General features: G+C 39.9%; 1 protein-coding gene across 1 annotated transcript in view; it reads left to right on the forward strand.

Moving 5' to 3' along the window:
- The window catches only part of col22a1 (collagen, type XXII, alpha 1), a 285,704-nt gene extending 261,178 nt beyond the window's left edge, over positions 1–24,526 (forward strand). Inside the window, exons 56-64 of the mRNA XM_072569542.1 lie at positions 2,757–2,810; positions 2,929–3,000; positions 3,631–3,666; positions 4,322–4,366; positions 10,870–11,049; positions 11,542–11,608; positions 14,922–15,104; positions 16,199–16,276; positions 19,060–24,526. Coding sequence (XP_072425643.1) covers positions 2,757–2,810; positions 2,929–3,000; positions 3,631–3,666; positions 4,322–4,366; positions 10,870–11,049; positions 11,542–11,608; positions 14,922–15,104; positions 16,199–16,276; positions 19,060–19,247 — 903 coding nt within the window. The 3' untranslated portion in view covers positions 19,248–24,526. The remainder of the gene's footprint in view (positions 1–2,756; positions 2,811–2,928; positions 3,001–3,630; positions 3,667–4,321; positions 4,367–10,869; positions 11,050–11,541; positions 11,609–14,921; positions 15,105–16,198; positions 16,277–19,059) is intronic.
- Positions 24,527–25,239: the final 713 nt, after the last annotated feature.

Below are 25,239 nucleotides of genomic sequence, written 5' to 3' on the forward strand. Positions count from 1 at the left end.
AAGAGGGTGAGAATCTGAAGGTCTGCTACACTACTGCCTGTCTTGGCTCTTTCTTCCCTATTATAGGGATTTTGTTTTGCCTGGAGATAGAGAAAGGGAGGGATTAAGTCACGTGAAAGTGGATGGCATAACATTTGCTGCTGATGCAGGTTAAGGAACGGTGTCCCATCACAAAAGCCATGCAGGGTTAGTGTTGTAGGGGATTTGGATAGATAAGAGGAAGTGAGAGAAGATATTGCATGCAGTAGTGAGAGTAGTAGAACATGAGGCTTGGTGGGAGATGTAAAACAGTAGCAGAGAGCATGAGGTAGCAGAGAGAAGATGATGTCACTTACCCTGGAAGAACATTCCTACACTATGGTTGGCCTTCCATAAGGCTGAGACCGTACTGACCAAGGTGGCAAACTCAGCCTAGACTGGCAGGGTCTTGTTTGCTAAGGGCAAAGCAACGAGACACACACAAGACACAGCCAAGGGAAAGTGGAGATGCCAGAAACGTAGGGCACAGAAGTCTTTTTTTTCCGAAGTTTTGAAGCTCAAAACTGTGAACTAGAGACTGAAAAGTACCAAAGTGGAAAATGAAATGTTGTCCTTCTAGCTTGCAGTAAGCTTCATTGGAACATTGTAGCATCAATGTTAGTATAGGAGCAAGGTGGATTCTTATCTTGATAAGAAACTGGGAGATGGGATCATCCAGAGAGAGCAGAGGTAACAGAGAAAAGTGGTCACCCAGTCTGTGTTTAGTCTTGACAATGTAAAGGAGATTACGATGTGAGCAGTGAATGCAACAACTAAGAAGTCCAAGCTGCTTCACCAGGATTCAGGTTTTGAACAGTGAGGAAGGAGGAGGTGAATGGGCAAGTGGGTGTATCTTCTGAGATTGCGTGAGAAGGTGCCAGTTAGCCTGTTTAGTCATTCAAATCATGACACCTGTTAGAATGTATCACTGTTGCAAGGGATTGCTGATAATAAGAACCTTCAATAAAACAGAATAAACTTCCGTAACTAAGCTCACTTAGAAACAGATCAAGTGTTTTCATCACGGAGACATTTGTATCACACAGCCTTCGTCATAAACAATAGAGTGAGATTTCTCTCTTTATACCTCATTAGCTGTTCCAAGTAAAGATGCTATTTACTAGAGAAAGGAAATTTGACCTCCAGGATTTCCTTTAACATTACGTGATAAAGACTTGTCACTAAAATTAGCCAATCAAAATTAGTACTTTGAGAATTCCAGTGTGATTGTTAATTTTATGTGGCTTCAGTAAAGTTAAGAATCAGGAGTCAACCAAAATAGAAGTGGTGAGAAATATAAAATCTTCACTTGATTCAATGTCTCTCTCTCTCTCTCTCTCTCTCTCAGTCAACACATGCACACACACCTTACTCCCACAAACTACCTGATTGTTTTTAATGATGTAGTTAAATCAATCTAGATTTGGGATTATTCCTAAAATAGAGAGGAAATCAGAATAAATATTTTAACATTATGGACTGTATTTTACAGGCCTCCCAAAGATGGAGAAGAATGCAGGTGGGCCAATGAAATAGAGCACCATGCATTGGTGATGGGCCCATTTGCTCTCACAACTCAGGCCCACATTCCATTGCTGTTCAAATTTAATACAGAGCAGGAAAGGCCTACACCTCAACATGTAAACACCTCAACAGGGACAAGATTGTCCCTGTAATCTGCTGACCAGCTAAAGTGAGGTGGATGAGTATGATTTCTCCTTTGATTTCCAGTGTCAGTTGGAGGTGCTCCATTATAGTTCTCTGTTCTTCCTTCCACACTACCTGGCTAAGAGCCTTAGAAGATATGGTCCATCACTTTGACTGCTAACTCCCTGAGTCAAAAACTGTGGTGCTGGAAAAGCTGAGTAGGTCAGGCAGCATCTGAGGAGCAGGAGAGTCGATGTTTCGGGCTGGTTTCAGCCCCAGCATTGGCCACGGGTCCTGTTGTCGTTCCCAATGCTGCAGGGTTACCAGTCTATAATTGTCCAGCAGGTCCTTGAGATGGGACATTCTCCTGTAGGGCCATAGAGGTCTAGCCTCTGAAAGATGGGCTGAGAAAGGGTAAGCTAGCCAAATGGGGACATTTAAGCTGATTGCCAGGAGCTTAATGAGTGCAAATGGGCCCATCACCAATGCATGGTGCTCTATTTCATTGGCCCACCTGCATTCTTCTCCATCTTTGGGAGGCCTGTAAAATACAGTCCATAATGTTAAAATATTTATTCTGATTTCCTCTCTATTTTAGGAATAATCCCAAATAATGAGCTTAATTAGAATGCAAACTTCTTATTGCTGAGGCATCATAGACCAAATGGCATCCTTTTGTGATGACCAAGTTCCTATGTGTGTCACACATATCTTACCAAAGTGAAATGCCACATATCAAGTAATATTCTGAATAAGCACTGACTTGGCAGAATTAAGGTATTTAAGGTTACAATGAAATAGAGCTTTATTTGCCTTATCTGACCAGAAGACTCAGATTTAATATAATTACAGAAATAATTGACGGTTGCTTACAAGAGCTTTGTCAGCTCAGTGGTCTGATGTAAGATGTATAATTCCCTAACAAAATTATTTTGAGTCAGAGTTTAAGGGGTTGTTAGGTAGCAAGGTGAAAAAAGGAAAGAGGAATGTTCCAAGGTATATGAACCAAGCAGAAAGTGGAATATTTGTGGTGGCTTTCAGTCTCTAATAAGCCACCACCCTGGTTCTCAATGTATGTATTATGTTTCTAGGGTAAAAGTGGTCCTCCTGGTCCTGAAGGAAAACCTGGTCCTCCGGGTGCCGAGGTAAGAAAACAGTTTTATTTAGATCCTGTTGCACTATTGCAGGATTTGTCTGACAAAAGCTGACACTGTGCAGAAAACTAGACTGACTCCAGTCACCTGAACTAATTTTCAATTTTAGGGACTAAAGGGTTCTAAGGGAGCAAGTGGTGACCCGGGGTTTCCAGGGCCCCAAGGACCACCAGGATCACCGGTGAGGATTTCTGTCTGATTTCTTTTCCTGAAAACAGAGTGGGATTTGTTTTTGTTTAGAATGTGTTTACAAGCTTGATGATGACAGCCTTCTTTTTACGAAACATTATTGAAGGCCTGAAGGGGAAATTCTCAACCTGCATCAGACCTGCAGTGGGTCTCCTCATTTCTGGTTTCTTAGCAGGCAGGGTTATTTTCCAGGCTCCTGCATAAAGGTGATTGATTACATCACAACATTGAAGAGATATCACAAAATTACTGCATGGTGCTTGGCTGTCACCACAGGGCAAATACTCAAAACTTTAGAGTTCCAAATGAATTTAACATCCTCACAGCATAATTATAATTTCACGATGATCAATTTATACTTCACGCTACCAAAAAATTGCCAATTTAGCTTTTAATTGGCACTCAATAATGTCACGGTCTATCAGTCTGATTGAGTTGTCCAAATTACCGTCCAGGTTCCTTGATGTATAACCATGTTCTGAATTCTTGTATTCTCCTGTATGATGGTTTTGTTCCACCCAAAGATATCAGTTTTCAATCCTGATACTTGTCTATAAATCTTCTCTTTCTGTGTTCCTTCTTGCGAGTTGATGTTTGTCATCCTGTTTTCTTTCATGAACAGGGACAGCAAGGAGAGCCAGGATTCACGGGAAAAACAGTAAGTAAAGCACAACATGTTTTTTACTCATAGGATCCCTAAAGTGTGGAAACAGGCCATTTGGCCCACTGAGTCTACACTGACCCTTGAAACAAAATCCTACCCAGACCCATTTCCCTGTCATATCCATGTAACCCTGCATTTTCCATGGCTAATCTACTTAGCTGTGGATGCTATGGGCAATTCACCTAACCTGCACATGTTTGACTGGCGGATGAAAGCAGAGCATCTGCAGGAAACCTGTGCAGATGTGGGGAAAATGTGCAGACTCCCCACAGACTCTCACGGAGGGTGGAATCGAACCCACATCCATGGCACTGTGAGCTAATGTGCCACTCATGATGATAATCTGTTCATGGTCATTATTAAACTAAGCCACAGATTACATGATGTGTTAAGGAAGTATTGGCATAATGGTGACACCACTGGACTAGTAATCCAGAACCCCAGGCTAACATTTCATGCCTGGCTATTTCAGTAGAGCATGAGACTCTTAATTTCCAAAGGTGCTGTGGTACCCTGATAGTGTCCTTACAGAGGTTTTTTGCATGGAGTCCAACTTCTTCACATTTCTAAATGGTTGATTAAAAATAATTATATCTCCTCATTATATTCACAATGCAAGTTTTAAGGCTGCATTTACTCTTTTGTGCAGGGATCTCCAGGCAAATCAGGTGAACGGGGGTCCAAAGGAGAAAGAGTAAGTGATGCAATGATAAAGGAAAACTGAATATCATTAGGCTGCCAAAGTAGTCAACTAACCAACAAACTGAACAGCAATCTCAGATAAGTAAAAACTCCAATGTAAGAGGGTCAAATTAAATATGTAATGCAATTCATTGCAAAACCAAGTCCATTGCTACTGTGGACAAACATCACTCCCCTGGAGACATTAAGAACATGAGAAATAGGGCAGGAGAAGGCCATTCAGCTTCTCAAGTCTGCCCAATCGTTCAAAAGATCACAGTTGACTCTATCCCAAACCTCAACTCCTCTTGCACATCAGCTCTCATAACCCTCAACTCCATTGTATTTCAAAAACCACTTTCTATCTGAATACTTAAATCATCAAAACAATTAGATCAAACCTGGAAACTGTATGGTCTGTGTGGCTCATATCACATGGTTTAATGTTGATATTCACCACAGCAAGAAAATACAAAATTTATATTTTTAAAAAATTATAAATCTACAGCTTGTTGGTATTGAGAGGTTAAGGAAGATGTTTGTAATTACTGCTTGGAAGTTCAATGCTGCCGAGACAGAGAGCAGAAGAGAAAACCCAGACAGATGATTTCCAGCTGCTCTCAGAACATTCCAATTTCATTTCCATCAAATGCGGGACATTCTGTAAATGATCTGCAATCCACATCACCAGATTACGCTGGGCTTCATCTGAATGCCTAGGCATTATTCTGGCTCAGGTTCACGATTATTCCTATGATTGGCATCTCATCTCATCCCAGCCTTGTTCCTCCTACATCTAACACCACCAGAAATACATTAACTGGCTATTCAACATGCTTGTATATTTTATGAAATCCTAATGTTCATAATTAATATGTCATGAAGGTATACATAACAATAGTGACAGCACTTCAAACATAATTGAACTGTTGCAAAGCATTTTGGGACATCCACCAAACATGGGAAGATGCTTGAAAACATACACATTAGGTCTTTCTCCATGTCATCTTCAACCATTAAACTTCCCAATAAAAATATAGAATCTAAGGAAGGGAAGTAAGTAATGTTGTGAGAATTATTTTTAATGAGATACGGAACTCTCATTTTTTGAGATTTATGCCTTTTGCTCAACTTTGTCTCCAAAAATAATTCAGCTGTCCTTCCAAGGTCAGATGATTAAAAACACTGGAAATTTAATCTCCTTCAGTTGTTACATGTTAACCTGTTGTATGTTAACTTGTCAACATAACAAGAATATTTTGTCATCTTCATTGCCCTTAATGGGCTTTGCATGGAGATTAATCAATTGCAATACATAGGTATTTACTGGTAGTAGTTAATAGTTGCAAAAAAGAAGCAACATAGGTGCTTTAATTATAAAAAGAAAAGTTCTGTTCTGTGTAAGACCATTTCTGGATATAAGTAAAATCAATATTTTAGGGACTCTTGTGTTGCAGTGGTAGGCTCCTCTGAGCCAGGAGCAAGTTTTATTGGTCCAGAGATGTGTGACATCATCAGTGAACAGATTAGAATCATAGAGTCATGGAGTCATACAGCATGGAAACAGGCCTTCAGCCCAACTTGATCATGCAGACCATGTTTCCTCAGCTGAATTAGTCCCATTTGCCTGCATTTGGCCCAAATCCCTTCAAACCTTTTCTATCCACCTACCTGTCCACATATCTTTTAAATATTATAATTGTACCTGCCCTACCATTTCATCTGACAGTTCATTCTATACACGTACCACCCTCTGCACGAAAAAGTTGCCCCTTAGGTCCCTTTTAAATCTTTCCCCTCTCACCTTAAACCTATGCCCTCTAATTTTGGACTCTCCCACCCTGGGGAAAAGACCTAGTCTATTTACCCTATCCATGCCTCTCATGATTTTGAAAACTTCTATAAGGTCACCCCTCAGCCTCCAATGCAATCACAAACCCATTGTACTCTAAGATAACCTTCTTCACTGTCTACTATAACACCAATTTTGGTGTCATCTGGAAACATGCCTCTGATCTTCTCATCCAATTTTTTTTACACAAAAGATGAACAACTGTGGACTCAGCATGAATCATTGTGGCATACCAATGGTTACAAGCCACCAGGCTGAACAACAATCCTCTACCACCAACGTCTGTCTTCTACCATCTAGTCAATTGTGTAGCCAGTTGGCTAGGTCTCCCAGCATGTTATGTGATCGAACCTTACTAACCAGTGTATTATGCAGAACCTTGTCAAAAGCCTTGCTAAAGTCCATGTAGACAATGTCTACCATTCTGCCTTCATCAATCTTTTTGGTTACCTCTTCAAAAAATTCAAATTTGTGAGACACGATTCCCCATGCACAAAGCCATGCTGACTATCCGAAATCAGTCATTGTCTTTCCATATACATGAATATCCTGTCTTCCAGAATTCCCTCCAACATCTTCTTACCCACCACTGATGTTAAGCTCACCAGTCTGTAATTCCTGGCTTTTTCTTGCAGCCTTTCTTAAACAATGGCAAACATTAGCCTTCCTCCAGTCTTCCAGCACCTACCCTGTGGCTGTCGATGATACAAATATTTTTGCTGGGGCCCCATATTTTCCTCTCCGCCTTCCCAGGATGTCCTGGGATACATTTGATCAGGTCCTGGGAATTTATCTTCCTTTATGCAGTTCAAGACTTCTAGCACCTCCCCTTCTCAAAAGTAGACTCTTTTCAAGACAACTTCCTCAAGTTTCCAAGCAGCCATATCTTGCTTCATGGTAAATACTGATAGAGTCATAGAGATATACAGCATGAAAACAGACCCTTCGGTCCAACCCGTCCATGCTGACCAACCCAATCTAGTCCCACCTGCCAGCACCCGGCCTATATCCCTTCAAACCCTTCCTATTCTATATACCCATCCAAATGCCTCTTAAATGTTGCAATTGTACCAGCCACCACCACTTCCTCTGGCAGCTCATTCCATACACATACCACCCTCTGTGTGAAAACGTTGCCCCTTAGGTCTCTTTTATATCTTTCCCTTCTCACCCTAAACCTATGCCCTCTAGTTCTGGACTTCCCGACCCCAGGGAAAAGACTTTGCCGATTTACCCTATCCATGCCCCTCATAGTTTTGTGAACCTCTATAAGGTCACCCCTCAGCCTCCAACGCTTCAGGAAAAACAGCCCCAGCCTGTTCAGTCTCTCCCTATAACTCAAATCCTCCAACCCTGGCAACATCCTTGTAAATCTTTTCTGAACCCTTTCAAGTTTCACAACATCTTTCCGACAGGAAGGAGACCAGAATTGCATGCAATGTTCCAACAGTGGCCTAACCAATGTCCTGTACAGCCGCAACATGACCTTCCAACTCCTGTACTCAATATTCTGACCAATAAAGGAAATCATACCAAACGCCTCCTTCATTATCCTATCTACCTGCGATTCCACTTTCAAGGAACAATGAACTTGCACTCCAAGGTCTCTTTGCTCAGCAACACTCCCTAGGACCTTACCATTAAGTGTATTATTCCTACTAAGATTTGCTTTCCCAAAATGCAGCACCTCGCATTTATCTGAATTAAACTCCATCTGCCACTTCTCAGCCCATTGGCCCATCTGGTCAAGATGAGAAATATTCATATAAGATCTTACCCATCTCCTGTGGCTCCACACATAGATGACCTTGTTGCTCTTTAATGAGCCCTATTCTCTCCCTAGCTACTCTTCCCTTAATATATTTGTAAAATCTATTTGAATTGTCTCTAAAAGCTATCTCATGTCCCCTTTTTGCCTTCCTGATTTCCCTCCTGAGTGTACTCCTGCACCCTCTATTCTTTTCAAAAGATTCACTTGATCGCAGATGCCTAAATCTGACATAAAGCTCCTTTTCTCCTGACCAGAGTCTCAATAGCTCTAGTCATCCAGTGTTCTTTACTCCTGCCAGCCTTGCCCTTCACTCTAACAGGAACACGTTTACCCTGAACTCTCATTATTTTGTCTTTGAAAGTTTCACACTTGCCCAATGTCCCTTTACCTGCAAACAGCCTCCCCCAGTCAACTTTAAACATTCTTGTCTAATGTCATCAAAATTGGCCTTGCCCCAGATGAGGACTTTAACTTGTGGACCAGACCAATCCTTTTCCATAACTATTTTAAAGCAAATAGAATTATGCTCACTGTCCCTACAAGCACCTCAGTCACTTTCCATGCCTTATTTCCCAAGACGAGGTCAAGTTTTGCCCATTCTCAAGCTTGGTCATCTACATATTGATTGAGAAAGCTTTCCTGAACATAGTTAACAAATTCCTCCGCATCCAAGCCTTCAATACTATGGTAGCCTCAGTGTCTGTTTGAAAAGTTAAGGTAGTCTGCTATTTCAATCCTATTATTATTACACCTATCTGCCATCTCCCTCTACACTTGCTCCTCAATCTCCCATTAACTGCTGGGGATCATATCCCCTTCCTGTTTCTCAGTTCTACAATATGGCTTCACTGGATTATCTCCCAGGAATACCCTTTTTAAATATTGCCATGATGTTTTCCTTTGTCAAAAATGTCACTCCCCCTGCTCTCTTGCCTGTCCCTCTATCCTTCCTAGAGCATCTGCACCCTGGAACATTGAGCTGCCAGTCCTGTTCTTGCCATGCTCTTGCTGTCTGGTCTGATTAACTTGCTCTCTTTAACTTCTGCATTCGCTTTAACCTTCTCTTTTGTCTCACTACCATTTAGGATCCCACCCCTTTGCCAGTTTGTTTAAACCCTTCAGTGTAACTCCAGCAAAACCCCCTGCCAGGATATTGATTCCCTTCCCATTTGTGTATAACTTATCCCTCTTGTACTTCTTAGCTCTGCCACAGAAGAGATTCCAATGACCCAAAAATCTGAATCCCTTCCCCCTTTGGCAGCTCCTCAGCCGTCCATTCATCTCCCCTGTCCTACTATTCCTAGTTTCACTAGCATTGGCACTGAGAATACTCCAGGGATTTCTACCCTTGAGGTCCTGCTTTTTAACCTTCTGCTTTCCTCCCTACAATCACTCTATCGGACCTCATCCTTTTTTCTACCTATATTGTTGGTACCAATGTGTATAACGATCTCTGGTTGCACATTCTCCCCTTTGAGAATTTACTGCAACTGCTCTGAGACGTCCTTGACCCTGGTGCCATAGAGGGAACACACCATCCTGGAGTCTCACTCGCAGCCACAGCGACACCTTTCTGGGCCCTGTCTAGACAGTCCCCTATCACAGTTGCTCTGAGTGTGGTAATAACTTGCCATGCCCTGTTTTACAGCATGCCCTGTTTTATCTGTGGTGCCAAAGACCTGCTGCTGCTATTTTCCCCGAGAGACCACCCCCACCACCAACAGTATCCAAAACAGTGTACTTATTTGAGAGGGGGATAGTGACCAGGAGACTCCAGCATGACCTGCCTACCTCTCCTGGGGGTCACCCATCTACCTGAAGCTACTATCAATTCTCTGCCTCCTGTGTGCTCCTCAGTGCATCCAAAATGCCACTCCCATCGATCCATGTGGTCTGAGAGGAGCTGCATACTTCCTGCAGGTTGATTGTAAGGTAAAACTAAACAGGAATATTCTATGTCCCTTGTGGTACAGTGACAGTGCCCCTATCTTTGGGCCAGAAGGCCTAGATCAATTCTCACCTGCTTCAGAGGCATATGTTTGAATAGGTTAATTAAAATGCTTAACTTAAAGCAGCTATTACCACGTTCAGGCCAGAGGCTGTGGAGAAGTTTGGAATTCCTGACTACCTGCTACTTTAGAACTCAGATGAGGTGGAATTTCGTCAGCCAGATGGCAGTTAATCTGTGGAACCCATTGCCATAAAGAGCTGTGGAGGCTAAGTTCTTGAGTGTCTTTAACTTAGAGATGGATAGGTTCTTGATTAGTCGAGGGATCAAGGGTTACGGGGAGAAGGCAGGAGAATGGGGTTGAGAGACATATCAGCCATGATCAAATGCTGAGAGACTCAATGGGCCGAATGGCTGAATTCTGATCCCATATCTATGCTCTTATGGTCTTTTTTTCTCCAGATATGACCTAGGAAATGGAGCACGTGGTGTCCACTGGTGCCTTTCTGAGATATTGGGGGGGGGCGGTGGCGGTGAGGCGGTGAGGGGTGGTGGGGGGAAGCTGAAGTACAGTCAAGGAAGAAAAAAAGAGAAATATTTAGGGCTCTTGTGTGCAGTGCTATACCTCTAGATGTGGCCAAAATGCCCAGGTTCAATTCTCACCTGCCCCAAACATATGTCATAACAAGTCTGAAGAGATTGATATCCCATATTTTATTTCCACTTGCAAAGCATGTCATTTCATTCAAAGAAGCAATCAGAGGGAATCATCTTACCAAGTTACTGATGCTAGCAAACACACTATTGTCTTGTTAAAGAATGGTCAGGAACTTGATGGCCGAGAGATGACTGAAGACAGAGAAACATAAGAAGTTCAACAACACTTTTTCACATGAGCATTTTTTTTAAAAATTCACATTTAATTTTTGTTTTCTTTTTGGGCAGGGTGACCCAGGTACCAAAGGTGAAAAAGGAATCCAGGGAGACAAAGGACGACCAGGTGATCCGGGTCCTCCGGGTATAAAAGGACACACTGGGATAATGGGTCCCGTGGGACCTCCAGGAGAAAGAGGCCCAGTTGGGTTACCAGGCCAATCGGGTCCTCCCGGAATACCTGGAGAAAGGGTAAGTCCCCTGAATAAGTCACTAGGTCCAAAAGCTAGTGCTTCCAAATAAACTTGTTGGACTATAATCTAGTGTTATGTGATTTTTAACTTTGTTCACTGAATACTGCTCTCCTTGTTGCAGCTGTATGAATGTCAAGCCAACTCTGATGGGAAAAACAAAATCCATATACTTGGAATTGGTTCAAAATTCTAGGTTGGAATTGAGCATTCCAGTAAAACCTGTTTAAATCTATCTCCTCTGATCAACTTTAGACATGTTAGTGACGTCAAATCAGGAATCGTTTCATGAAATGAAACTGGCCACCAAACGAATGGAATAGGAATTTAGGTCCAATGTCCCATACATTTTCCATCCACTTAAATTTGCATGCTTAGGTTCCTGTTATTTACTGCCAGAAGCAAGGTTCCCGATCAGAATTGGAGTTTGGTAAAATTATCCCTTGTACATTGATTTAACATTGACTCGTATGCTTGGTTTTACTTTTTATAGGGTGAGCCTCCATCTTCTGAGGTCCTGAGGAGACTTATAAGGGAAGAGCTGTCAAAGCAGCTTGATGGTAAGTTTCTACATTTTCTGTGTTATTCTTTTGGAAAATATGATCCTGGTCCCAACGTTCCAATCCAGCATAATTTAATTACAGAGATGAAAGGCTTGTCACATCAGGGAATAATGAACAGTTTAGGCCTGTATTTGCTCACATTTCGATGGATAAGAGGATATCTAATTGAGGTATATAAGATGCTAAAGGGTATTGACAAAAGAGATGGGCAGTAGATCTGGGGTAATCTAGAGGTCATGCTTTTAGGCAAAGTGGTAGCAGGTTTAAAACAGAGATGAACAGGAATTACTTCCCTCATGTTGTCATGAATCAGTGGAATTCACTGCCCCAGAGTGTGTTGGAGGCAAAAATAGTGAATAAATTCTGGGAGGAGAGAGACAGGTTTTTATCTAGTAGTGGGTTAACTTGTTATGGGGAGCAAGCAGGAAAGTGGGGTTAAGACCAAAATGATCATATCAAATGCAGAATAGCCTTGAGAGGCTGCATTGCCAATTCCTGCTGCCAGTTCTTGTGTTCTTATTCTGACATTCAAAATGGTGTTGCTATGTAGACTGACTTTGAATCATGGCTTTAGTGGCAGAAAGGCAAAGAATAGGATTAGTAGCATTAGCCCAGACTTTGAGGATGGCACAGTGACTCAGTGGTTAACACTGCTGCCCCACAGACCCAGAGCCCCAGGTTTGAGTCAGTTCCACCGTATGGTATTCAAACGATTGTCTACCTTGGGAAATAGGAACAGTATGAAGACAGGTGTTGGTTGACTCCTCTTGAGTACCCTATGATTGATTTCAGTTGATGTAAGATCATTTGACATTCAAATTATGAAAATACATCATAGGAATTGATAGATTTGATGAGAAAAATGACATTTTGAGCACAACATTCTCAGGTTTAGAGTGAGGTGATGAGTAAATTATTGGGAAGACTGCAAAATGTTAGTTCACTGCTTCAAATGGTCTACACATGATTGAAGGTCAGTCTACATACCAACACCATTTTGAATGTCAGACTAAGAACATAAGAGTTAGGAGCAGGAATAGGCAATTCAGCCTCTCAAACCTATTCTGCTATTTGATATGATCATTTCGGCCTTAACTCCACTTTCCTGCTTGCTCACCATGACATATTAACATACACTGTGAATTATTGACACATAATGCAGCATTATTCCTTGCACTGAAAGATTTGCTACTCAGACTATCAGAGCTATATCTGTAAACCATTGATGTGAATCATTCTCAACATTATCGTTGAAGGCTATCATTTCTGACAGTGTTCTTAATAAAACTAGGTAAGAATAAATCATTTTAAAGCAAAAGTCAAACATTACTGTCTTGCTTCAGTATTGCTGATGGATCATCCTGCACATGCAGTTTGTTGTGTTCTATGATTCTGTATAATCTGGAGGTCTCACTAGGTTTACTCTCTCTTTTGCTGGTTGGAGGGTATTCTACCTGCCTTGTACAGCTAAGGACATTGGTACTTCCATCACATCTTCAGGAGTTGATTGTAATGACTCTTTATTATCACTGTTTATCACATAATTGGTATCACTACCAGAGCTGGTATCAGTTTGAAAGTTGATGACAAATATCAGGAGGATCTTGATTTGTTGTATCAATGACTGAGCCTTCCAGCTAACCCAAATCACATCCTACTTTTACATGTTTTGCAAATCTTAAAATTGGGACTGATGTTAGCATATTCTCCAGTTCACCCACTGGGTGTGTCTATTGTTTAGCAATGCTTGAAGAAATAGGTTCGTCCTCTTCAAGCACAGAGGGACGCTATGTATCCTGAAACTCAAAAAAACGTGCTTAGAAATGTCAAGGCAGTTCTGGAAGGCAGATTATCCAATCCTGCTAGTATTAAGCTTCAATTGCTTGGAAAAGCTGAGGTCAATTTTGGCAAAATGCCACCCAATCTTCAGGGGATAAAAGCTCTCATTCCTATTAAGACTGAGGCAATCCTTCACAAATGCAATGTAGTCATCCTATTGAATGGAGTCCCTTGTATCTGTTGTAGAGGATGGAGAAGTACACAAACCTGCCAATGCATCAGTGACCTATTCTGATTCTCTTAGGTATAAATAGGTTCTTTAATAGCTCCCAGTTTTACATACTTTGCTGTGCTTGACGAGTATGTTAAACCACCTGCCCTAAGTTATCTTCTTTAGACTGCAATATTACAGTTTTCCCTCAAGACCTTTGACCACTATTCCACCCTGACTAAGTTTGAAAGTGCTATAACCAAATTAACTGACCAGTTTATTAAAATCATTCATAAAGGTATCCGCTAATTCCCCTTACTGCTGGGATTGCAGGTTGAACTGAGTGCATTCAATAATTAAGCTTTTCTTGGGGCTAACATGGGCTGACCTGGAGCTGTTGCTGCTGTGAATGGAGACTTGAAGCTATTCTAATCCTGTGGAAGATGCACTTCCATTGAGATGCCTGCATTTATCCTATGGCATTGAAGAGCATTGGAAGAGTTAGGAACTTCAATGCTCCTAACAGCTGGTACATTTGGTTTGCCACTTCAGGGCATGCCTGACTTTTATCACTTCCTCAACTTACAATATTTGGGAAGGAATCTCAGAACTTTTGCCTCACATTTCTTCAATCTTATCTCAAGTCTCTTTAAATTAGATGGGTGCCACCATTCAAGGCACCATGTTTTAGTTTGGGCTCATCTGTATTTATTGCCAACAGTTCATTGTGATATTGCAGCAAGACTCTCTCCCAAGCAGGTCCCATCCCATTCTCGAGCAGAGTCTGTCCCTCATGACTTCTGATGTCACTCACAATTACATCACAGCACACCTCGGACACTCAGCTGCAATTCAGCAGGAAGTCAATTCTTTTTCTACCATTGACATTTAAAACTCCCTTCCATAGATGAGAATTGATGGTTAGACATATGCAAGTAGATTATTGGTCCACCATGATCTTTACTGAATGGTGAAACTGGCTAAATGGCCTAGTCCTGCTACTAGATTGTTCAGAAAATCAATTCTCCAAGAAGAAAGAGAAAAAAAACTATTACGTAATTAAAAACTGTGAAAGTGACATAGTCTGTTATACCATTGTTGATTTTTGTTGTACTTTTATAAGTTTAGAGTTTAGAAATTGCTAACAGTATAAGCTTTGTGAATGAGGTGGTCTAGTTTGCAACTGTGTGTAGAGCCTGGATCTTTCAATCGCCTGCATGCAGCAAAGAATCAAACTAGATACATTTCATAAAATTATACAGGTAGATGTCCATTTCCGACATTTCAGTAAACGAGGGTCTTTGTTATATTTGTTTACAGTGCGGCTGTCCTATCTCATGTCTCAGTTTCCACCAACTTCCATTAAAGCACCACCTGGGAAGCCAGGGGCACCAGGTCCACCAGGAACTGATGGATTTCCTGGGAGGCCTGGTGTCCCTGGAGAACCTGGGCCACCTGGACAACCTGGCTCTGAAGGACCCAGTGGGCCAATCGGTCCAAAAGGTATGAAATGCTTCTTATTTTTAAAAAGGTGCCCTTAAGTGTATTGATGTAAACTCACTGCGTAGTTCCAAATATTTGACCCTAGTTCAAATTATTAATTGTCTGCAAAGTTTAAAATCGGTCAGATGATAAGATCAATAAAATTTAAATGGATGATCTAGTAATCCTAACACAGTACTAATGCATAATACATTTTTTAAATATCAAGGTAGAACAGTAGTCTCATCAGGAAGCCTCATGTAAGATGTGAGACACCATAATTCTGGCAGATTAATATTTTTTTGTGAAGACTAGGGATAAAACTTTAATATGTGCATAATAAATTATTATTGATTATTTTTCTTCATCAATTACATTTGCAATTTTAATTTATCATACATTGAAAGCAGGGGAATGAGCTAATCCTTATTTCCAGGCTAACACCTGTCACTTACTTCATAGTGATGAAAAACTCATTGTATCAATTTCATCTCATCAGAGATATTGTCACAGTCAAATGAATAAAGAGTTAATATTGATAATGTCCATGTAATTCTTGGAAACATCCTGAGTTGATAAAATCGATAAAAGCCCTAGTCTGACCTCTTGATAAAATGTTGTTACTTCTTCATAGCTGTGGATGAATTGAAAGATCTTCAAGCACCTGATAGATTCTTTTTTTTTAGATATTTTTATTGAAAATTTTAATATATTTTCTGATAGAGTCTTAACAGCAGAAAGAAATCTCTCTCATTCTGTAGAGCAATTGCTTCACAAAATTCTCCTAGCAATTTTTATTACTTCCTCATCATGTTCAAAAGATTAAAGGGTTTATGCACAACATACACATGCACAAAGGATGACTATTTAATGTTGAGTGTTTTCTCCCCCAGTCTCTGGTACCAAATATAATACTTTTTCACCAATGAATCTTTATAATAGCCAATTTAAATACAAGTGCACATCATTATTTCAATGCTCCATGAAGAAATTAATATCAGCATTGTTCAAGATAGACATTTATTTTAATGTGCATTTAATTGCACAAAGGCAACATGGCATTTTTGCTATTAGTTCCTGAGCTGTTATATGTAAGTTGTGCTCTTTATCTTCAGGTGATAGAGGTTCAAAGGGTGAAAAAGGAGAGACGGGTATCGGACAGCGGGGTGATCCTGGTTCCCCAGGCCCTGCCGGTAAGATCTTCTATTTTATTATCTAGCATGACGGGCATGGATAGGGTAAATGGACAAGATCTTTTCCCTGGGCTGGGGTGGGGGTGTCCAGACCTAGAGAGCATAGGTTTCGGGTGAGAGAGGAAAAATTTAAAAGGAACCTAAGAGCAGTTATTTTACACAAAGGGTGTTGCGTGTATGGAATGAGCTACCAGAGGAATTGGTGGAGGCTGGTACAATAGCAACATTTAAAAGGCATCTGGATGTGTAGATGAATGGGACGGGTTTGAGAGGGATATGGGCCAAGTGTTGGCAACGGGACTAGATTAATTTAGGATATCTATTTCCATGCTGTATATCTCTATGACTCGATGACTCTATATTATTAGCTAATATAACATTGCAGAATAAAAGCATATAGTTTGAAATCTTAGCTAAACATATGGAGTAATAAAACAGTTATAATTTACTTGTTCTAATTTGAGTTGTTCTATTTTTATTGACATGTATAATTTAAGAATAAGAATCCTTTGCCTTCATACTTACCAATATTTACCTGTTGATTTAAAGGAACATTCCAAGAAAATTTCCTCATTCAGATTACTTTGTGTAGTTTGTGTATATTGCCAAGCCTTCATTGACATTTGCACCAATCCATAAAAACTAATCAATTGTGAATTAAGGCTTTGCTGGATAAATTCAGAATTTGGGGGAGCTGGGGTAAAATATTGTAGTGTATTGGTGATGTACAGGGAAGAAGTGGCAGGGATAAGAGTTCCAAATCAGCAATAGCAATTTTTATTGTGACTACCAGATGGACTAGATTGCACGGAACACCATTGTGCAAAATATGGTTGTCAGTAAAGAGGAAATGTAGAGGGATATCTATGTTGTGTTTAATCTGGATACTGTACAGAGATTGTTTCATACTTATAACAATGAAGTGAGGAGGAAAGACAATCTAATTTCCACAAATGATTGAAAATTAATAAATATAATTGTTACTTGGTGAGATTAGGCTGCGCAAAAAATATTCTAGAAGCTCAGGTCCTGTTTATCTCAGGTTTTCATAACCCTTGGAATGTGAAAGTAGTTACTGTCCTGAAACTTCTTCAGGATCATCCTTGAAACCTCTTCTTTGATATGTCTCCAAAACTTAAACTTCTTCATGATCAAAAAAAGACACTGCAATTGCTGTGTGGTCTGATAAGATTCGCATGATTTGAAATCTAATATTTTTAATTCATACTCCTTTGTTTTGCTATTCAATTTATTGGTTATTGCTGTATGTCAGTTGGACGTATCTGGATTCTCATGAAGGAGATGGTTATTGGGAGTTAGGAAAGTTTCCAATCTGACAAATCTATCTGTTAAGAAGACCCTGTTTTCATCTCTGGGTGTTAGGAGGTGGGATGGAATTGGGTCCACTTTCTGGTCTGAGGCAGCAACTGTGGGAGGCAGATGACGAGGCTGAAATATTAGGGGAACCATCTTCGTTGTTATAGTGATAAATATCAGGCCATCATTAGTCACTCCCTTTAGCCCTCAGCCAGCTCCTCATCCCCAGTATGTCTTATGAACTCAATATGCACCCACCCCCAACAATGTTCCCCATTTTTCTTCATGATTCCCATTTCTCCCATATCTGATCCAAGGCCTCCAAATCTCTTATAACCACTGAGCTCCAATTTCACAACCCCCAACATCCCTCATAATCATACTCTTCCATATTTCCCAGGCCTAGTCAATACTTTTATAATACCAGATGCATCTTCTATAACTATTCTCCCAGTATCCACAATATAGAGAACCAAAGCACCATTGGCAAGTGGACAATCACCACAATGATCCTGAAACTCATAACATTAGCAGAAGCTTAAATAAGAAATGGTGAAAACCTATGCTCACTCTACAACCTCCTAAAAGCATCAATCAGCCACATGTATTAATCTTCTTCTTCATCATAAGTTCTCTGTCTGAAGGCAGAATTCACAGTTCACAGTGCCATGAGCTTGACAGTGAGTAGGATAAATGGACATGTCCAGAATCCACCCCAGTCTAAATGGGAGTGGTACTCTGTGCTGTTGATACCAAGGTGGTCCATATCAGCCACCCAACCAATTGAGTCAAAGTGCCTCTCCCCACACACTCCCAGCATCTTAGCAAAAAGAATAAGAACAGCTGTAATGAGAGTTAGCTACTGAGAAAAATTACAGAAACTTAAGGATGAGGGACCTCATCAAACGTGAATAGCAGAGAAAAAATAATATATACAATAATATGGCATTAAAAATAGACCACACAATTAAAATAAGTAAAAGAACATTATTAAGTAATTAAAAGATGACAAATATTTATACTGTGTCTCATGACTTGGCAGAATATGGCAGATATCCAATTGAGCTACTTGAACACAAACCGAAAATACAAGGCAAACGTGCATTTATCTAGCTGTTTTCACAACCTCAAAACTTCCCAATGCACTGCACACTGGCATATGTGCCCTTCAGTACTTTGAACTTGTGTTATGGAATCTGTATCATGCACCAGAGAGGCAGACAAAATCTTAGTTCAAAATACCAACTGAAACACTGTCAACAATTTCTTCAGCACTTCAGTTGTTATTGTACTAATGGTTCTGGAGTGGGACTTGAAATCATAACATTCTCATTCACAGAAAAAAGATATTCTCCAAGCTTGTCCGTGGGTGACATTGTATCTTGAAGTAAAGGTTTGACAGGTAAAATTTCTTTTTTTTTCCATTATAAACTTTCACTTATCTTGTTTTAACTGTACATTTAAAGGTATCCCTGGAACACCTGGCTATGGGAAAGATGGAGTTCCTGGTACTCCAGGGCCACCAGGAGAGTCTGGCCTACCTGGAATGATAGGTCCTCAAGGACCCCCTGGTCAGAATGGAATCTGTGATCTGGCTCAGTGTGCTTATTATGCAAGTATGGCCAGCCGACCAGCTAACCAGAAAGGACCTTGAGCCAAGTCAAAGAAGTTTTTGAAGAGATGAAGGATGCAGATACTGTTTAATACAAACATAAAAATATATCCGACAGCAGCCTGTACAGCGATCACTCCAAGCGCACTTGTGGCCAGCTAAATGTGTTCTGATGCGAGATCCTGCCCTCTCCTAGAAAATCAGGAGAAACGTACTGTATCCCATCCATTAAACACACACACAGGTCCCTTTTGCAAATCCATACCAGCACCTGATTGTAACTGAACTCCGTGATTTTAACACTTCCTAACTGTACATATTTTCAAAATCTGCAGTAAGTTTCCTGTATAGTTGTACCTCAACTATAGTACAATCCAGTGTGGCATGTGTGAAATGCAATTTACATACACTAGATTATTTAGTTATTGACAGATTTCAGTGTTGTGAATATATATATAAAGTAAAATTAAAGGCAAAATGCTGATTTCCCCAGGCTTAATTTAAAAGGAAATACCTCTTCTACTGGCCCTTGAAGGGCAATTTATTTTCACTTTGCACGAATAATGTACTTGAGTTTTCAATCATATATCATATTTTAGCTAATCATAAAATATTAAAATTCCTATTATTTTCTTTGAAAAAATGGTAATACCTGACCTTGCTGATGATTTATTATTTGTGCCTTAACTTACATTGCAATGACTTTTTAAAAAATTAAGATTTATTTTATTGTGCTCACTGAAGCAAGATATTAATGCTGAAAATTGAATATTTTTCAATTCAAGAACTCAGCATCTGCTTCAAGTGCTCTCTGGTCAAGTGTAGGTCTGCCTAACACTGAGTTAAGCTCTTCCCCAACTCTGCACAACTCCTACTTATACATCATTATAGCATTTTTAAATTCATTTCTCACACCAGCCATATATGGTGGCTTCTTGGAGTGAGGTTGCTGATTTTTTTTATCTTGTTGTATTGCTTTCCACTTTCTCCAACTGGTTGGGAAGGGATGATGAAATTGGCCCTCAGGTGTCCCATTTAACTAGGGGCAGACAGGACCAATTTCAGGACATAGCATCCCGTGTGAAATAACTCTCCAGAGACCGGTATCCTGTCATCAAGTCACTCTTCATTTACACAAAGTGTATAGTACTTGACACTGGTCTGGCTTCCTCAGAGCCTGCTGTCAGAGAGTGAGTAAGAATCTCTGTCACTCCTGCTGCTATCTGTCAGCCAGGGCTCCCTGATTGGAAAGATTAACAGCCCCAATCAGGGAACCCATATCCCATGAGGTCCACCTGGCTGACCTCATTACAATCACTAACACCATACCTGACTTGCAACTTTATTATAGATATCACAGTATGAGAAAAGCCCACTGGCCAGGCAGCTTCCTGAAATGAGTATTTTGCTCCTTGAATTGTAGCCTATTGTCTGTTTAAGGAGCTTTGATGTATAAAGTAGAGTTGGAGCCAGACCAGATAGATCCAATTATTTGTCTCCTAATGGGATTGTTGGAGGCTGCCTTCAAAAAGCTGTGGGTTTTTTTTGGCCAAAGTGAAGCCAGAAGGCAGAGAAATTTCTGGTTCAATAGCACCAATTGTGTTCAATTGTCAGTGACCAGCTGCTAAAACCAATCCTCCTCTTACCAACTACCAGCCTTTTGTTATGCAATTGGTGTGCGCAACTTCCTAGCAAGTAGTCAATGAAATCAATTTGATATGAGAGTCAGGATTTCAGGTTCTGATTTTACCATCTATTTTAGGCTAAATTGAAATGAGACTAATTTCTCAGCTGTTAACGTATTCTGATTTACATACTTGTTGAAAACCGGAAGCTATCTAACACCTCAGTAAAGTGTGCCACTGTCACATATATGTCAACCAGTGACATAATTATGGAGATTGGGATGACCATGCAAAATCCTGCTGGCAGCTGCTGTCCATGCACCCACACTCTTTAACCACAGTGAAGTAATGGCCCTGGCTGATTTAACTTTCCCTCTCTAACTGAGGGCAGTTGAGGCCATTTTTATCAACCATTGTCCTCATGGGATTTTATTTTCTCAAGTTAAATCTGGGCTGTATATATTTTTTAAGATCTACGCATTTATCCATTGAACCATCTCATCACAATTCCATTGAAGAATTTATTTACTGTTATTTTACTCTAATGATGAGCACAACTGTAAAAATGCACAAGCAAAGACAAGCACAATGGGACATCTCCATGTACTCTGTTTATCCATTGTCTTGAATTCATATTGTCATCTAGAAATGTTTCATACATCCACCAGGCAGCCAGAAATATAAAAGATTCTGCCCAGATGTTCCAGTTTTTGTATGAGTCCTGAATAAAGTTCCCAGCGATGTGATGTTACCAACCTATCCACTTATACTTTTGCCTGACAAGTGTTCTGGTGGCATGCAGCTGACTTCTCCATCCTGAGTTCAGTTTTCAGTTGACAGTGGAACAGCTACAGTGCCTTGCATTCAGAGCTTGGCACAGTGTGAGGGGTTGCAGAAGCTGAGTAATAGAGGACCTATGCAAATGATTTTGGTGTAGCACAACTCACATCAGTAAAACAAATCTGTTGACTTGAAAAACAACACTATTTGTTCAGGAACTCATTATTGTCTTGCCTTCAGTTGCCACTGGTTACAACAAGTCTGTCCCTTAATCTAGCTTTATTCCCCCCATGGAAAGAGAACCCAACCCCAGCAGTCAGTAAATCCTAGGATGGAAAACCAAATGCAGTCAGCACAGATTCCAATCTGTGATCCATCAAGTCCTAGAATCATAAAACCCAGGCTATGACAAATGCTCATTGTTTTCTGAGAAAGATTACACTCAGTCGATATGAGGTTGTAATTCAAAACACTGCACATTTTCTTGCACATGCAAACCCAATCGTAGTGTTGTTCAGTGGATCAGACTAGTCATCAAAATATGATAGCTGAAGTGTGAGGAGTAGGGTTGAGCATGTATGAAAAAGTTCAGTCAAATCTACTTGAATGAAGTCTAAAATCAGGCTGGCCGTAAATCAAGCATTCAACTTGATTCAAACTCATGGAACAGGTTAGTTTTAAAATTTAAGGTTATGCACTGAACTATTAACTTCGCTGCACTATGAAATATAAGTACATTTTAAAGTGTAACTTAAACCAAGGAGTTCAAATGACTAGGTTTGATCTCAAAATTTGAAGGTGCTCAATTGAGTTCATGAACTTTGTAATTTGCATACAGATAACACAGATGACTTTGCATAAACTATGTATTTTCTTTGGGAGAGCTATGACCACATGTTAATGATTCAATGACATAGCCTTGTGAGTGCTTAACTGGTGGGATGCAATGCAAAGGGAATGTAGATTGTTATTATTTATCAATTAAGAAAAGAAGGGTTTTCGATGAACATATATGGACTGCAAAATTTACCATTAAAATGTACAAATTGTTAAGGTAGTGAAAACAATTTTATTAACAAGCACGTTTGAAGGTGATGTATTTTGTGTAAAAAGGTAATATTTGCATATTTTTACTAACCCTGAGTAAAGCATCTTATGTACTAGATATAAACACACTTTTAATATCATACAAATATTTTATTTAATAGTGAGCTGAATTTTCCAGAATTGGGTAAAGACAACTTGTGCTGTACTTCCTATGCTCACCTATTGACAGATTTTGTCTGGTACGCCTTGTAACATGGCTGTCCTTGTAGCAGTGCAAAAAAAAATACTCTGGAGACCCATTGCTGGCAGTGGCACTGGAGAGAAACTGACCAGAATGATTTGGCAGCCACTTGTAAATGATACCTGATTCTCCTTCTCAGTAAAGTGAATGAAAAGGGCACCACTGTTCCAAATTAAAACAGACCTCCCTGATTTCAATTTCAATAATGTTGCTAGATAGTGAGATAGAAATTCAAACGTTTGGCCTAGCTTTGAATTGGACTGATCCTGGGACCAGCAAAATACATATTGGCCTGGTTGAGCCAGATTTGATTTCTCATTAGCCTGGGGCAAAGTTAATTTATGAATTAGAGTAGGAGGCCAATAGGTAGCATCCCTGCCTCTAAGCCAGAGGTCTGTTTTTAAGTTCCTCTTAAGGAATTAAACTGAAAACAGCATTTATAAACACAGTTCATGGTCCGCATGTTAATGCTTCCCCAAACAGGGAAGATAAAGTGAAATGTAAAATGTAATAATCTTTGAATAGTTTTAACAGATTATGTCTGTGTTGTGATGTTGCAAATATTTTGCAGTTGCAAATTTATCACCATCTTTCATTTGTTCTATTTTACTATTCTGGTTCCCATGGGCCTGCTTTCCTGTCAGTCAAATAAATCTTTAAATAAGATATAACAGACTGTAAAACTGCTTCTATCTCCCTCTGGTCTCTTCCTAGAAACTAAAAGCTATTGAGATTTAAGCAAGAGCACCCTGAAAGCCACTGTTTGTTTTCCCTTTTAAATGGTGTAGTTGAGATGAACAGGTGGCAGAGATAATCTGGCAACAGTGTGGTCACAAAATGCATCCTTCTAATTCTCTAAACCTGATCTTGGCATTTGAATTAGTAGTTGAGACTGGAAAGTGAATTCAACCCCCTAGCAATTCAGTTGTTTCATAATCCCTTTGCATTTGCTGCATCTTTCTTGCATCCTTTACTATGTTCCTTACTTAGTTGAGATTGGTGACAGACTTAACCTGTGCCCTACCAAATTACCATAGAAACAGTATTAACACAAGAGTTTTCACTACGGGGAGAGCCACCAACTATGGTGTGGTTGTTAAATTATTTTTAAAATGAGATCCATCTTTTATTACCGTATATGGGATTTGCAATAACATTAATAGATGTTGACTCTCAAAGGAAGTTCAGTTCAATGTTAAACTGCCTTTTGCTTATCCCAGAATGTGTTTTACTTTTTTCTTGTCAATGTATCTCATGGTGCTATTCCTTGAATATTTTTGACATCTCTGTAGAATTATTATCGTGTACATCTTTGTGTATAAAGTACAGTGGATGAGTGACAAGTGCATGATTGGAGCTTTATTGACTCATATATTTTCTTTTTAAGAAGCTGAGTAACATTTGGAGCATAAGGTTTGATATTGAATACCTCCTCTGTCTAACAGAAATGAAGCTGAAAATTGTAGTAGAATACTAACAATCCCATTTATGGGAAGGCAATTCTGTTGTGCTAAAGTCACTCAACCTGTAATCCAGAACCCCAGGTTAATGTACTGTGGGCATGAGTTCAAATCCCACATTGGCAGAAATTGCAATTTGAATTCAATAAAATCTGGAATTAAAAGCTATCTTAATGGCGACCACATAACCAATAACATTTGTCAAAACAAAAATCTCTGGTTTACGAATGTCCTTCACGGAATTAAATCTGCCATCTTTATCTTTTCTGGCCTACATGTGAGTCCATAACCAAAACAATGTGTTTGACTTGGAACTGCCCTCTGAAATGTACTAGTAAGCCAATCAGTTGCAACAAACTGTTATGAAGCCTCAAGAAATAAATGAAACTAAAGGAAAACCAGGATTTGACTTTGAGACTAGAAACCAGAAAAAGAAATGCAACCCAGTCGACCCTACAGAGTCCTATTTTACAACATCTAGGGACTTGTGCTAAATTTGGAGAGTTGTCCCACAGATTAGTCAAACAACAGGCTTAAAATGTTGTAGTCACAGAACCATATTTTACAGATAACATCCTCGACACCACCATCACCATCCCTGGTTATGTCTTATCCTACCAGCAGGACAGAATTACCAGAGGTGGTATACAGTCAAGAAGAAGTGGTACGAGAAAACCTCAACATTAACTCTGGAAGTATGAAATCTCTTAGCATCTGGTCAAACATAGACAAGGAAACCCACCCTCCCACACATATACACACTTCAATTTGCATATTCAGTACTCCTCAAACTAGTTGGAGGAAGCACTGAGAGTGTCAAGGGCGCAGAATATTCTCAGAGTGGGGAGCTTCAATGTTAATCAAAAATGACTTGGTACTAC

This window comes from Chiloscyllium punctatum, chromosome 5 (assembly GCF_047496795.1).
Source record: "Chiloscyllium punctatum isolate Juve2018m chromosome 5, sChiPun1.3, whole genome shotgun sequence".
NCBI classification, from domain to species: Eukaryota; Metazoa; Chordata; class Chondrichthyes; order Orectolobiformes; family Hemiscylliidae; genus Chiloscyllium; species Chiloscyllium punctatum.